The sequence below is a fragment of the Danio rerio genome, chromosome 21, assembly GCF_052040795.2.
Source record: "Danio rerio strain M-AB ecotype USA chromosome 21, GRCz13ab, whole genome shotgun sequence".
NCBI classification, from domain to species: domain Eukaryota; kingdom Metazoa; phylum Chordata; class Actinopteri; order Cypriniformes; family Danionidae; genus Danio; species Danio rerio.
In genome coordinates, this window is record NC_141041.1 from 22,613,537 (window position 1) to 22,628,211 (window position 14,675).

At 35.4% G+C, this 14,675-nt stretch overlaps 1 protein-coding gene across 4 annotated transcripts; it reads left to right on the top strand.

Moving 5' to 3' along the window:
- Nucleotides 1–1,352: 1,352 nt before the first annotated feature.
- ccdc61 (coiled-coil domain containing 61) lies at nucleotides 1,353–14,416 on the top strand. 4 transcript variants are annotated; one of them, XM_087300358.1, is made up of 14 exons: nucleotides 1,353–1,550; nucleotides 2,188–2,352; nucleotides 2,442–2,524; nucleotides 3,924–4,084; nucleotides 4,161–4,313; nucleotides 6,593–6,794; nucleotides 6,884–6,966; nucleotides 7,073–7,296; nucleotides 9,969–10,047; nucleotides 10,144–10,185; nucleotides 10,367–10,573; nucleotides 13,231–13,264; nucleotides 13,349–13,415; nucleotides 13,514–14,416. In XM_087300358.1, exons 2-14 carry the CDS (start codon nucleotides 2,205–2,207, stop codon nucleotides 13,606–13,608), a joined length of 1,578 nt encoding a protein of 525 aa, XP_087156484.1. In that variant the 5' UTR covers nucleotides 1,353–1,550; nucleotides 2,188–2,204; the 3' UTR covers nucleotides 13,609–14,416.
- The last annotated feature ends 259 nt before the right edge of the window (nucleotides 14,417–14,675 follow it).

A 14,675-nucleotide genomic window follows, 5' to 3' on the forward strand; every position in this document is an offset into this window, starting at 1 on the left:
GCTAAAGTATAAAAAACTTACACTACACACAGAAACAATCTTGATAAACATATGTTTTATAGGTTTTGATATAGGTTTTTATTATTTGTGACATATATGAAATTGGCCATTTTCCTATATTATAATGTGCATATATTCACAAATGTGTTCATATATACGTGCATATGCGTACACGCATACATATGCATTTTATTAAAACCCATAGCTGCTAGACAACATAAATAAAAGCCCATGTAGAAATTTGCATTTTTTGTTTACTTAACGTAAAACAATAAAATAGTACAAGAAAAAAAGTCGTACAAGAACAAAAATAAGACAAAAAAAAAAAAAACTGAACAGAAAAACAAACAAACAAAAAAATCTACAAACCATTTTGTTATGCATTTCCTTCTTTTCCAATATATCTACATACAAGAAAGAATTGACCTTGTGAATGTTTCAGGAAAACTTGTAGACATAATAGCTTTCCATCTCCTCTCACTTATTTGCCATAGTTAAATTCAATAACATGCCAATTACATGTGATACTAATTTCAAGTGTTCGCACATGTTATTTTTTTTTAGTTAGTTCTTATTGTCTTGATAATAGAAAATATGAACGCATCATGTATGACTGCTGCCAAGGTGTGATATGAGTTATAGGAGATATCTTGTATGTACAGGACATAAAGGGCATATATGTAGATATAAAGAAGCAACACAGGAGACATGGCTTGTATAAGCACATATATGCACCTCAATTCTGCCTATTTGTGGCATTGACATATGCAGCATATATATAGTCATTTATGTGCATACTGCATACAGGTTTCATATATGTGCATATATCATCATATAGGTTCTACATTGGAAAAAATGTAGATAAATTGAAAAAAATAATAATAATTATTATAATAAAATTACGAAAGATTTACTTTGGAATCAATACAATTCTTGCTTTAAGAATTAGTTTGTGTATTTACATTTATGAATGTCAAATTTTACTTGAAAATTCAGTTTATGTGTAATTATATTTTTTGTCATTAGTATAAAATCCCTTCAAAATAATATGTGTACAAAATGGAAAGAAATTAAAAAAGTACCTTGGGTATATAGTTATACTATAAGTATCATTAAAAAGCACATGGAATGTAAACCTTTATGTTATTTATAATTATTTGTGAAAAAAAAGGTAAAAGCTATGATCAAGAAAGTAGTGAGTAGGCTACCGCTTGAAAATCAGTTTTATGGGCGTGAAGTCGAAGGCGTTGCCACAAAGAAAGGCTTTTCGTTTGATTGGCAAGCAGTGCAGCCAATAGGAACCTAGCATCTACACGAGTTGACCAATGTGAACAGTTGTGGGCGGGATTTTTAAATTCCCGGTCATTGAGCCGCTGTTTTCAGTTGTTCGAGGCAGTGACGACCAGTTTACTGAATATGTTTCGCTAAATTGAAATAGAAGACATTTTTATCATCTTTCTGTTTTTTGTACTTTTATTTAACCCTTGCTTTAAATGTAGGTTTTTAATCGTACAGCTCTTGCCTGCCTAAAGCATTTCCACCAATAACGGGTATGTTGCTAGCGTGCTAGTTGTGTATGGACTGACATGCATCTATCTTAACGTTATCAAGGGCATATATGTCGTCTTTTGTTGTCACATATTTCTCTGTTGGTTTCAAAACGATGACATATGATGTATTTGTGTATTTCTGCGACTGTTTTGATAATGTTGCTGTTCGACTAGCCCAGTCTTATGGCAAATCTTAAGGGTTAACGTTAGCACTTACTCAATCAGTTGTTTAGTAGTTTGAAACATGAGTGTGTTGTGTACTAATTCGTTTCTAAACGAGCTAAGAACACCATTTTATCCGTAAAATTCACGGAATTCAGTGAAGTGTAAAGAAATATGAGCCTTATTCATTCAAATGGTCCATGACCCAAATCCTGTGTCATGGCAGTGAAGTTGACATTTGCAATGGACACCTTGATGTGTTATTGACATGAACAGCACTAAAATAATAAACCCATACTTTCTAAATTAAACCTCTGATTAAACTGACTGTTATGGTTTGATAAGGTACTGTAGTTGCTCTTAGTATATGAGATTTATCTACATATAGCATGTATGTTATCAAGTAATGCTGATTATAGCTCTATTATGAACTGCAATGATCATGTTATTAAACCCTGTGCAATGTTTTCCTTAGGCTGTCAGTGGCAAGCAATGGAGGTGGGCACGGTTGTGCAGGAAGAAATGAAATTTCGTGGGTCTGAATTTGCTGTCAAGGTTGAGATGGCTGAGAGGTTGCTAATCGTAGAGATTTCAGATGTCGTGACAGCAGACCAGTGGAGAGGAGAGTTCGATCCTGCTTGTAAGTCATGTTAAAACTGACATTTACTGTCGGCTTACTTTGAATGTCATGTTCTTTTATGCCATTACAAACTTTTGTTCTGCAATCAGATATTGAGGACCTGACCAGAAAAACTGGGAATTTTAAACAGTTTCCAGTATTTTGCAGCATGCTTGAGTCTGCTGTTCACAAGGTGGGTCTGAGGAGTAAGTCTTATTTAAACTAATAGGATCTTGATTTTGAAAGCTTATTAAGATTTTATTTTTTTACTGATGAATATTATTTTAGTTTCTGATGTATTTTGTAGGGATAAACAATTTTGTCAGAATTTATTTATAAATTTAACCATAAAACTAGAATTTAACTATAAAATATATGGCAGTTCCAGAAATAAAAAGATTTTCTCAATATATTTTTTAAATTAGTTTAAAATTTTTACAGTAAGTGTTAACCATTAAACATCGACCTTTTGTAAGCTATTAAGTTTTTAAACAGTCTTAAATGCTTTTGATAAACCCTTATGTTCGCATTAATATTAATTTATTATTATTTTTTTTTTCTTTTGACATAGACATCACAATTACACTGGACAACCAGATGCATTTGTTTGTGTTTAGTAGTGTTTAGTAGACTTGCTAATTCTCAACTCTGTCCATGAAAGGCTTGACATAAAATGAAAGTAAAATAGATACATATACACTATTATTAACATTGAAACACATTATAAATACATAAACATTATAATTGTTTACATACAATTGCTATAAGGCAGAAGTAAAGGGGGCATGATCAAACTAAAAATTAAAAATAATAATTGGTTGAGCACTAATACAATCTATTATTTTATAAATATTACTACTCCTACGAAGTATTACTTAAAGAATACAAAATAAAATGCTGTTGTAAAATTCACTGTAAAACTAAACCTTATATAAAAACAGTAATATACTATATAATGTACATTTAGTTTTTTTTGTAACTAATGTTATTTAAAGCTGTAAAACTAGAATTTTATTTTCAAACGTTAAACTGTGTCGTCACGGCGACAGTGGCACAGTGGGTAGCATGGTCACCTCACAGCAAGAAGGTCACTGGTTCGAACCCTGGCTGGGACAGTTGGCATTTCTGTGTAGAGTTGGTATGTTCTCCTCGTGTTGCCATAATCCGACAGCGGAATGAACTGTCAACTTATCCAGCTTATGTTTTATGTAGCGGATGCCCTTCTAGCTGTTACCCATCACTGGGAGACACCCATACACTCTCATTCACACACATACACTACAGACAATTTAGCTTACCCAATTCACCTGTACTGCATGTCTTTGGACTGGAGCACCCAGAGACAACCTACGCGAACACGGGAAGAACATGCAAACTCCACATAGAAATGCCAACTGACCCAGCCGAGGCTCAAACCAGCAACCTTCTTGCTGTGAGGTGACAATGCTATCCACTGCCCCACCAAGCCACGCCTAGTTTTGTTTTTATTTTTGTTAAACATTCTCATCTAATACTTCAAGTTAAAATATATCTCTGATAGTAATCATATCTAAATAAATATCTGATTTACCCTTTTGAATTGTATTTTACAGTCCAGCGACTCCGTGACCCTTGACCTTTTGACGTATTCTGACCTCGAGCTTCTGCGAAACAGAAAGGCAGGTGTCGTCGGCCGTCCTCGTGCTCAGCCACAGTCTCCTGCTCTGAGTGCTAAACGATACCTCATCCTCATCTACACGGTGGAGTTTGACAGGTGTGTCTAGTGTCATCACTCTGTCTGCTTTGTTCATGTTTAATACAGCAGTTTTACATCAAGCATTTTTGTGTAGGATACATTATCCACTTCCACTTCCGTATCTCGGCAAACCTGATCCTGCAGAGCTTCAGAAAGAGATCAGAGCTCTGAGGTCCGAGCTGAAAACACTGGGACTGAGAGGAGACCACAAAGTATCAGACCAGGAAACACGCAAGCTGCGCACTGAGTCAGTTCTTTCTTTGTTTTATATACTGTAATACATATTTCAGATGTTTTCATATATAAACATCCCTTGCACATTTTGGTTATAGCTTGTAAATAATTTTTTCTTTCAAAGAAAGACAATCTGTAGAGAAAATCTTTTTTTATTATTGCTGTAAAAAACTTTCTGTCATCATTTCTTTACTCTTTGAATCAACTTCCTTCTGTAGGCCAAACCTGTTAAAATTCACTTCAATTATATGAACATTGCTTTTAAGATTTCCTTTTGTGTTCCATAGAAGAAAGAATGTCTGATTTTCTTTCTTCTGTCAGGGTATCTGTGGGGTCTTAAATTCTTAAAATGTCTTAAATCTCAAAAGCTTAATTTTAGGCCTTAAAAGACTTAAATCTACTGAAATATTGTGTTGTAGATCTTAAATCTTTTTTAACAGGTCTTAATTTTCCTTTGATCCTGTATAACTGTCCAATTTCGCCATTAACACCCATACAATCATCAACAATCCATCTCAATAAAACTTTTAACTTTTTATTTTAAAAATAGCATTTAATTAATTTCCTTATAATAACATTTGCTTAAAAGTTCTCCATTTATTTACTGCTGGGGATACTGACCTGACCTATATTTTTATTTTTGAATTATTGTTATTGTAGACTGAAGTAATTGATAGCTGTGTTTTGTTCTGTTCTTTTTAAGGATTATAGGTTTTGTGAATGGATATATTTGAAAATTGTAAAAAAAAAAAAAAAAAAGTATTATTATTTATAATCATTTTTTGATAGGGCCAGTAAAAAATATTTTCCAATTGGAAAATATTCAAAACAATTCCTTAAATGTTTAGCCTTGTATAAGTCTAAAATTTCATTCATGATGGTCTTAAAAATGTCCTAAGTCTTAAATGTAACTTGGTAAAACCTGCAGAAACCCTGTCTGTGGAACACGAGAATATATTAAGAGGAATGTCTCTTCAATTGAAGTGACTTTTAACTGGTTTGTTTGGTCCACAGAAGGAAGTCGACAGTAATTTTGGTTTGAAATTTAGGTTTGGAAAAATTTAGGTTTGGAATGACATTTTAGCAAATAAATTATTAAATTAAATAATTATAGATTTTTTTTTTTTCGGTGAACTTTACATTTAAAGCCACAAAAGCTGCATTTTAATCTAATTATCAGAACCTTTGAGTACAATTAATGATTCTGTTGTGCTCAGTTTTCATATATTGGCATGTTTTTGGCATAACTCATTTGGCGTATGATGTTCTGCTGATTTGTAAGTAACAATGGGCTTCGGGATGCAGGATTTCATCTCAAGTGTTGCATGAGGGTTGGCAATTGTCAATATATTTGGGAAATTTCACATCATCCTAAAATGACAAAATATCTAACTTATTTTTTTTTGGTCCCCCACAATGTTCATCATCAAATATGATGCTGAACAATAGGAGCAAAAGAGAAAACAGTTGTAATGTTGCTGCTAGAGGAAGTTTTACAATGTGGTGTCCACTATTTTGTTGCTATTTATTTAGCCGTTAGTAGGCCCAAACGGAATCTGGTTGCGCAGAATTTCGCAGATTTCCACCGATATTTAGCCCATCATTGGGTCTATGTATTTACTTGTGTAAATGTGTGTAAATTTATATTTATTCAGTTTTCAAATTAATTTCACTTATATTAATGTGATATAATAATAGTAATATTAAAATTTCCACATGATGCATTTACAATCCAGTTTGCTTCTTTTAGTAGAGATATTATATGATAGACTTGGTTTGTTTACCAAATAAATGCATCTAATTGGATTTGCAATGTAAACATTAAATAAAAGTTAAAAATTTATACTTTTTTATTTAATATATTAAGGTTTTAGTTCTAAAACTCCAAAAATCATTTCACATAAAATTGCAGGTTTTTTTATAAAATTCACAGCAAAAATACCAAAAAATGTCTGCAGATTCTGTCTGGCCCTAGCCATTAGCTATAGTTTCCACTCTTGTCATTGAACGTTGAAAACAGCAAGTGATGTTTGGTCAAAAAGCATCAAAGGCTGACATGTTTGTGTCAACAACACAAAGAATTTGCAAGTGAATTCTGAATCATTTGACAAAGTGATTATCGTAACAGACTAAAAAAAATATTTTATGTGTTCGGGTTGAAATTATATTCTACAAATTAAACCCACCAATTTTTTGCCTATTATAAAGTCACAAAACATTTCAGCATTTTATCCACGCAGTGTAAAAGCCATTTTGCAAAATGCTTTTATTATGTTATGTGCGCTTGATCAGGTTGGCTTTGGTGAGAGATGAAAAGGAGGCCTTGGCCAAGGCTCTGGATCGTCTGCAGATGGTGGGGTCCGGATCTGCTCCTGGAGCTCGGGGGCTCAGAGAGGCAGTTCACAGCCTGGAAGAACAGCTGCTGAAGGAAAGGGCAAAAAGCCAGCGGTCTGCAATCAAGAAGAGCCAGGAACAGCGCCTCCTGGTGGAACAGGTCTGTGTACACATTACATTGGTACAGTTATGAGATAGACAAACTGATCATCCAAAGCATTAAAATATTCAAATTGACTCTGTCGGCAGTTAGAGGAACTTAGAGCCTCCGAACGAGCTCTTCGAATACGGGTTAAAAGTCTGACCACTGAGTTGGCCTTGTTACGACGTGGGTAAGATGGTTAAATCAGAATTTTTTATTTATTTATTTTTTTATGAAAATGTTGCATGTTTTAGAGCAAATGTTAATTATATGAATTTTTCAAAAAACATTGACAGCCGAGCAACTCCAGTCTTGTCTGACCGAGGTGGACTGAGAGGTGATGGTGTGGTTCATCGTTCTTTATCCAGAGAGCGCAGTTTGACTCGTGTTGGTATAAGAGCACGCTCTGGGTCGAGGGAGAGGATAGAGGACAGGGGTCGAAGGTCAGAGGAAAGAGTTAGGAGGGCAGACTCTTCAGGGTCGAGGAACTGCATCACAAGACCCTCGCCGTCTCCAACAGGTAACTGAGTGAAGATGAATTTTAAATTTGAGATGAATTTGTAAAATGTGTTGGTTAGCACTGTTGCTTAACTGTAAGAAGGTCGCTAATTCAAGTCCCGGCTGGGTAAGTGCATTTCTGTGTGGAGTTTGCATGTTCTCCCCGTGTTTGCGTGGGTTTCCCTCGTGGTGCTCCAGTTTCCCCCACAGTCCAAAGACATGCGCTATGGTAAATTGAGTAAACAAAATCGGCCATAGTGTATGAGAGTGTGTGTGACCTCTGATAAATAAGGGACTAAGCCAAAGGAAAATAAATGAACTGCTTTTCATAAACAAAAAAGTGTATAGCTAAATTCACATTGCTGGGAAAACTGCAGTTAAGAATGCATCTGCTAATAGCAATGTGGATTAAATTAGTCAGAGATTTTCATATGAACCACACCTGCCTGTTTTACTATCAACACAGACCAATGGAATTTAGCAGTTCAAAGATATTAATCCAAAGTATAAAACTTCTTAGCTAAAGATTTCTTTGGAAAGCCATTTCAAACTACAAACAAATCTTTTTTTCATCAGACAAGTTTATTCTTTGTTTTTGGGATAAATCTAACTTTGAATGACACTTCAGAATGAGAAAACAATCGTGGATTGAACCAAACCAATGTGATCGAGAGGCCGTTTACACTGATTCTTTTTGGTGAAAATGGATAGTTTTTCAAGCGCTTAAGCTTTTTGTTTGGAAACACTAGTGTTTCATTTCAGTGTAGATGCAATTAAAGGGTCACGAAACACCAAATCACATTTTTTGAGCTGTTGACGGTCGTATATGTGTCCCACACTGCTAAAAACACCATTAGGACCCATATATTTCACTAAAAAGTGAAAATTGGTTGTTTTTGCGTTGTTTTGAGCAAATTCGTACTTCCAGTTTGAAATGAATTTTTGAAGCTGCGTCACAACCATGAGATCTTAGCGTGTAGACTGGTTGTCTGTGCCAGAGTGTCCTGTATTACGTCTCTGAGTGCGTTGCATTCATTCATGAGTAAGGCTTGGTTTAAACCAATCAGCGCGCTCCATTATGTATGCGCTGCAACTTCATTAATATGCATGCTAGCTTTCTTAGACTGTACCTGAAACAGTGTTCAGACGGCAGAGAGACGACACACGTCGTGTTGCCAAAAGTTGTTGAAAAAGAATAAGAATTGTTTGGAGATACGGTCGCCAGTGTTGCTTTCATAATGTGAAGGTTTTGTTTCATTTTCTCTTTATAAGAGCGCCGCTAGACTCACATGTGGATCCTTGTAAGCGACCCACGTCAGAAATGCGTTTGTTTGGAACATTTTTTACTCATCTCTCATCTATGGTGAGATCCGGATTTTCTGCTCGTCTCCTTTAAAAAAAGATGCAGCTCCAGTATGTGTTGATTATCCTGTTTACAGATTCGGTAAGTGTGTGTAATCAGTGCCCTTTCTTTGTTCATTCAGATGGCAAAGTTATAGTTCCTATGGTCAGCTGTACTCCTTCAGGGTTTAAAGACAGACCTTTGTCAAAATGACTTCTAAGTTACTTAGTTTACAGTACGTTGATATCACTACAGTATTGAGAGATCCGCTGTAAATGCTGCTCTCTGTGTGTAAACACGTGAACACTGTAAGCAAACTTTTGCCGACCGTCGTGTTGAATTTTCGCCGCATTTTGTGACAGGATAGTCTACACGCACACACACAGCTTTCTGACCTACTGAGTGCATCTGAGTTACAGAGAAATGCAGAGGCTTTTTTCTCCTATACGATGTGCGGTATGAAACATTTCACCGTCATTAAACTCACTGTCTTTCTCCCCTGAGTGTGTGTGTTTGTTTTTCCTCTGTCCTCAGCGCGTACCCAAATGGCAACTCCCATTTTTATTCAAACCCTGCCCATTTTCCCTCCCTCGACACTCCCACCCAAACAGAGCTAGACACACCCACTTTCCTGACTTTTTCCAAACTAGAGGTGTGAAAACATCCCGCTGAAACGGGGGGTTTCATGGCCCTCTAAATGTGGACTTTTGAAAATGGAGGCACATCTATAGTATTAACCATGTCTGACTAGTCTTCTGAATTATTGCATATCCTTTCCTGATTGGTTATGTGTTTCTCATATGACCATTACACAAGCAATAGATGGCCAAATACATATGCTGGCAAAATATATACTGTCCAGTGTGCGTGAGTAATCATGTATCGTGTTTTAACTATTTAGTGTGGATGGATCATTTTTTTCTGAGACGCATTTAAAAAAAAACGCCAATCTGGTTGGGGAGCATTTTCATTCTAAAACAAAATAAATTTGAATGGTATCTAACAATGTCTAACCATGTTACAATTCTGAATTGTAAGCTGATATCAAATTGTTCATTTAAGATTGTGTTTAGGTGCCAAACAAAAAACAGCCACCAGTTCACATCCAGATTGGTTACATTTTTTTGAAATCATAATATCTGTCATAATATATCTTCTATGAGAAAGCAGACACCAAATAAGGAGTAGTGTCTGTCTGACCTTTCTGGTGATTTGTGGTTTGTTAAATGATATTCCCTCTATTTCCTCTATTTTTTGCCTTTTTTTCTGCAGAGGTGCATTCCACAAAACAGCCTTTAGGGGCTTTGTTCTTGTACTCCATCTGATTCAAGTCTTGTTTTGTCCCACAACAGGGTCACGTGTGCCTCGGTTTGACCCTACAGCCTACATCCAAGACCGACAACGGCGCCAAAAAGAGGCAGAACTGAAGAGGTAGGAGTCTTTTACCATTTCAGTTTATGTTCATTTCTATCTTTTTGTGTTTCTGCTGTTTTGTGTTGTTTTATTTGTTGTCTTCTTTCCTACAAGCAATGCCCTGTCTGTGAGCAGGAATACAGTTTACTTTGAAAGGTGTGAACCATTACCTCTCTTTGTCCCTTACATGAATTCACTCTAATCCTACAATCTGTAGGATCGTTTTTTGGGGATCAGACGGATAAAAGAATAAAAGTCTGATCTCTGTTCGACTAGTCAACTGAAGCCTTTTCCTACCTTCGCAGATATACTTAAGATTTGTTATTGTTTCCAACAGTCAGAGGAAGATTCGAAGGGACATGCTGGCTTCACCGTCTCTGATGGAAAGAGGTCGTTCACGCTCCAGAGAGCCCGTTCCTCAGCTCATGAGGGCAGGAAGTGCTGGCAGGGGCAGGAGTGTGTCTGTGGAGAGCCGGAGGAGTCGCTGCTCTTCTGAAGGATCAGTGGCAGAGTTTGAAGAGCTCGCTAAGCCTCTAAATAGCAGGTAAGTCAATAAACAAAATGTCTTTGTTAGGCATGTATATGTTGGCCGGGTTATAAGTCAGGCCGCCCAGGTATATTAACGGCCACCAAAGTATATTTAGTGACACGTTTTTTTTTTACTATTATTAATATCCTTTTACAATTTTTTGTAGCTGCCCGTTATAACCAAACATCCACATGCGACTAAGTAGTGGAAAATCTTCTCTCCTTTACCCATTTCATACTGCTCATTTTGTGTGCGCGAGAACTGTCAACACTCCCACAGACAGTCTTATTTGTCTAAATCAACAAATCTACACAATTTATTCTTGTAATTATTATAAGTTAAGTCTCTATTTTAACTCAGAGATATTGTCTGTTTTTATTACTTTTTCTTATCATTTTTTTCTCATTTGGTGTATATTTTATTAATTTGATGATGTCGATATGTTACATTTTTTATACATCTAAAATGCTTTGGCAATACTGTACAAAATGTCATGCCAATAAAGCAACCTGAACTGGATTGAAAGATAGAGAGAAGCAGATTTTACTTGTCAGTGGGTGCACATGGCTACTGAATAGCTTTTTTTTTAATTTCAGCAATCTTTTTTTTTTTACTTTATCCCATCGAAAAGAAAACGGTTAAAACATAATCATAAAAATAGTGTGAAAAATCAAATTATGTTTTGCTTGTCGCATATATTTAACTATTTATGTGCTGTGGGTAAAAGGTGTGTTTTAATTTGGCTACCACCAAAAGTATATTTCAAAGCACTGGTATAACAAGGTCTAACCCTCAATAAGAGCTTTTTTTGCCTACAAATTCTAAAATATAATTAGCCTGTTTTTATTTTTGTAGATTTTAACACAAGTCATAAACCTTTTACATATATATATATATATATATATATATATATATATATATATATATATATATATATATATATATTAGGGATGTAACGGTATTGTAAATACCGTCATACCGCAATATTAATTTTTTTCGATATTACCGTAGTCGCATGATTCGGTAAAACTATAGGTCTTCTGAGAAAATTTGCTCAGGCGAATGAAGCGAACGGGAGGTAGCGGAAACTACAATTCCCATCAGCCCAGGCTCGGCCATCATCCCTTGCGGTCTGTTGTCGCTACAGATACAGTAATGCGGAAATGGAGTGTGCTGATAGAAGCGGGGATCAAAAAGAGCTGGAAATGATCGAACCTGAAGCGGGTGTTGTCGCCGCACGCGTACTGAATAGCGGTGTTGTCGCGCGTTCTGATCAGCTGTGTTGTCGCGCGGGTACTGAATAGCGGTGTTGTCGCGCGCGTTCTGATCAGCTGTGTTGTCGCGCGCATTCTGGTCAGCTGTGTTGTCGCGCGCGTACTGAATAGCGGTGTTGTTGCGTGCGTTCTAATCAGATGTGTTGTCGCGCGCGTACTGTAAAGCGGGGAGGGGGGGTTGAGCGCGCATACTCAAGAGCGGTGTTGTCGCGCGCCTACTGAAGGGCGGGACGGAGGGTCTGTCGCGTCGCGGGGGCACTTTTGATCATTTTGGAAGGGCACTTTCCATCCAAGACTAAAAAGGGCATGTGCACTGCACAGGTTGAGCCCTATGTGTGCACATGCCTGCAAGTTGGGGAATACGACTAATAACAGTCATGGGGACTGCAGAAACACGGCACACTGTTCAGATTGATGCAGACATGAGATCTCTATCTCACTCATGGCTTGTCCTCTCAAGTCGGTTAAAGACAATGCATAACGTTACTCACTGCTGTCAACCTGGGCCAAGTCATATCTCACTGTCCCAGAAACCTCAGTCCCAAATGAGAGGGTTTTTTTCTGTTGCAGGGGACATTGTAAATGCCCAGAGATACCAGCTTTTACCAGATTATATTTATATGATAATTTTCCTTAAAACCCATCTCTATCTAAGTAAGTGAGTGATTGATTAAATGTTGAATGTGATGAGTTTTCAACAATACTAAATTGAAACTTTATTTTTTACATGGTTTAATGATTTTTTGTTATTAAAATTGAAGTTCCTGTTTCAAAGCTTACAGATAGATGGCTAATTTGTATGTCATTGACACTTTTGGCACTTTTTTGGAGTATTTTCATAAGTTTTTTTTTTTTCCTGTAAATGATTCAATAAATACCGTACCGTGACATTCATACCAAGGTATTACCGTGCCGTAAAATTCTGATACCGTTACATCCCTAATATATATATATATATATATATATATATATATATATATATATATATATATATATATATATATATATATATATATATATATATATATATATAAATTATTTTTTTATTACAATTAGATTTCTAATTTGAATGTTTTCTTATGAGAACATAAGAACATTATCGTCTAGCGCTGTTTTCAAAACTGACAGTGATAAGAGATCTTAAAGATGTACATTTTATGTGACCCCAAAAATATAAAAATGATCAAAAAATTTGCAAAATTCTTCTTTTCAACATAAATTGTAAAATATTTTATTAGATTTATTATAGAAAGCTTGATGTCACACTGAAGATTGAATGTGAAAAAGCTTTTTTTATTTCCTTCAGTACTTTTTTGGACTATAATTTTTAATAAGCAAGCGAAACCATTATAATCTTGTCCAATAGTGATATTTTTCTGCATTTACTTATTTTTGCAGAGGAAGGAAACTGATGTATAATGGTCCAGCTGTGGTGAGTAACATATGAATCATTATGTTGTTTAGGTCTAAATGCGTGTAAAGATTAAGTCTCCAGTAATGGTATTTTCTTTTCTAGTCCAGAGGAAGGCACATTAACAAAAAACCAATGTGTAGCACCCCGGCACAAAGAATGAGAGCAGGAGGTAGCACATCATTTCACATTGAATTGTTTATGCATCTAACAATTAGAATAGTAACTAATAGAATGTAAGTGTTAACTAAGTATATTCTTCTTATTTAGACACATCTATGGATACTGGTGCTGACCTCTCAGAGATTGACGCTCGACTTCAGGCCCTGCAGGACTACATGCGGGACCTCGACACAGGACACTAACTAATCCCTATGGATTGAGATGCTGATCTAGGCATTTTGCACAAAAACTGAGACTGAAAAAAACAGACAATCAATTCTTTAAAACACTGTGTACAGATGCGTCTGTAGTCATTTTACTATTGAAACTCGAATGCTGTTTGTTTTCTCTATCCCTAATGTAACTTTGGGCTTGGCTCAAAATGCTGTTACACTGGCTTTATGAAGGGGCTTTTTAAGACTGTTGCCATATCAGACTTGAAGAAAACCAGAAGTGTCCAAAAAGTATGACCTCAGGATATATGTTTTGGTTTGTTTTTTTTAAAAGGCATTCCTGTGTATGTTTTATGAATTAGTGTTTTTTTGACCATTGTTGTTTTGTTTTTTAACATGATTAGTGTGTATGTTTTATGTCTGTTTTAGATGCTTTCAATTTTTGTGATTCTTAAAAACAAAACTTTTTATATCAAATAATTTTGCAGTTTATGTCTATTCTTGACACACTTTGGAATTATATAATGCAACAGATATTTTGCCTGAAATTTGGCCATTTAATTGTTATTTTTTCATTTCCACTAAGGTCTCAAATTGGTAATGCGAGCTCACTAAATTTAGTTTTTTACAAAAATCTAAACATTAGATTTTTTTTAGATGTGAAAATATGGGCAGCACTTTTAAACTTTTGTTGGTATAAAAATACAATGTTTGTCTTTGGATTAACATCTGCTATAAGGTACAGTCCATTTAACTAATAAAGTATTTATGGTACTAAAGTGTGGTGCCATAAAATCACCTTAAATTATTTTTTAATAAAAAATCATTTGAACTACAAGTATGATCATTTTATTGAAAAAAAAAAAAAAGATTTCCAAAATGTGAGTCATTAGTCCTTTTCACACAGTGATAACGGTAAATATCCGGAAAAATTCTGGAACGACTTTTCTGGTAAATTCATAAAAAAGCTGTTCACACAGGCACGGACGTTCTGTAATTTTTTCAGAAAAGACCATTAACATATCCATTCTAAAACACCAGAAAATTCTGGTATCATTAACCACAAATGACCTCTAAAATGGCTGCGGTTAGATTTG

What these genes read in the sequence shown, in the direction of transcription:
- ccdc61 (XM_087300358.1), top strand. Translation starts at nt 2,205, where the DNA reads ATGGAGGTGGGCACGGTTGTGCAGGAAGAAATGAAATTTCGTGGGTCT. An exon ending in ACCCTCGCCGTCTCCAACAG is followed by an intron (nt 7,297 to 9,968) that starts GTAACTGAGTGA and finishes GTCCCACAACAG; the next exon opens with GGTCACGTGTGCCTCGGTTT. An exon ending in GCTAAGCCTCTAAATAGCAG is followed by an intron (nt 10,574 to 13,230) that starts GTAAGTCAATAA and finishes TTATTTTTGCAG; the next exon opens with AGGAAGGAAACTGATGTATA.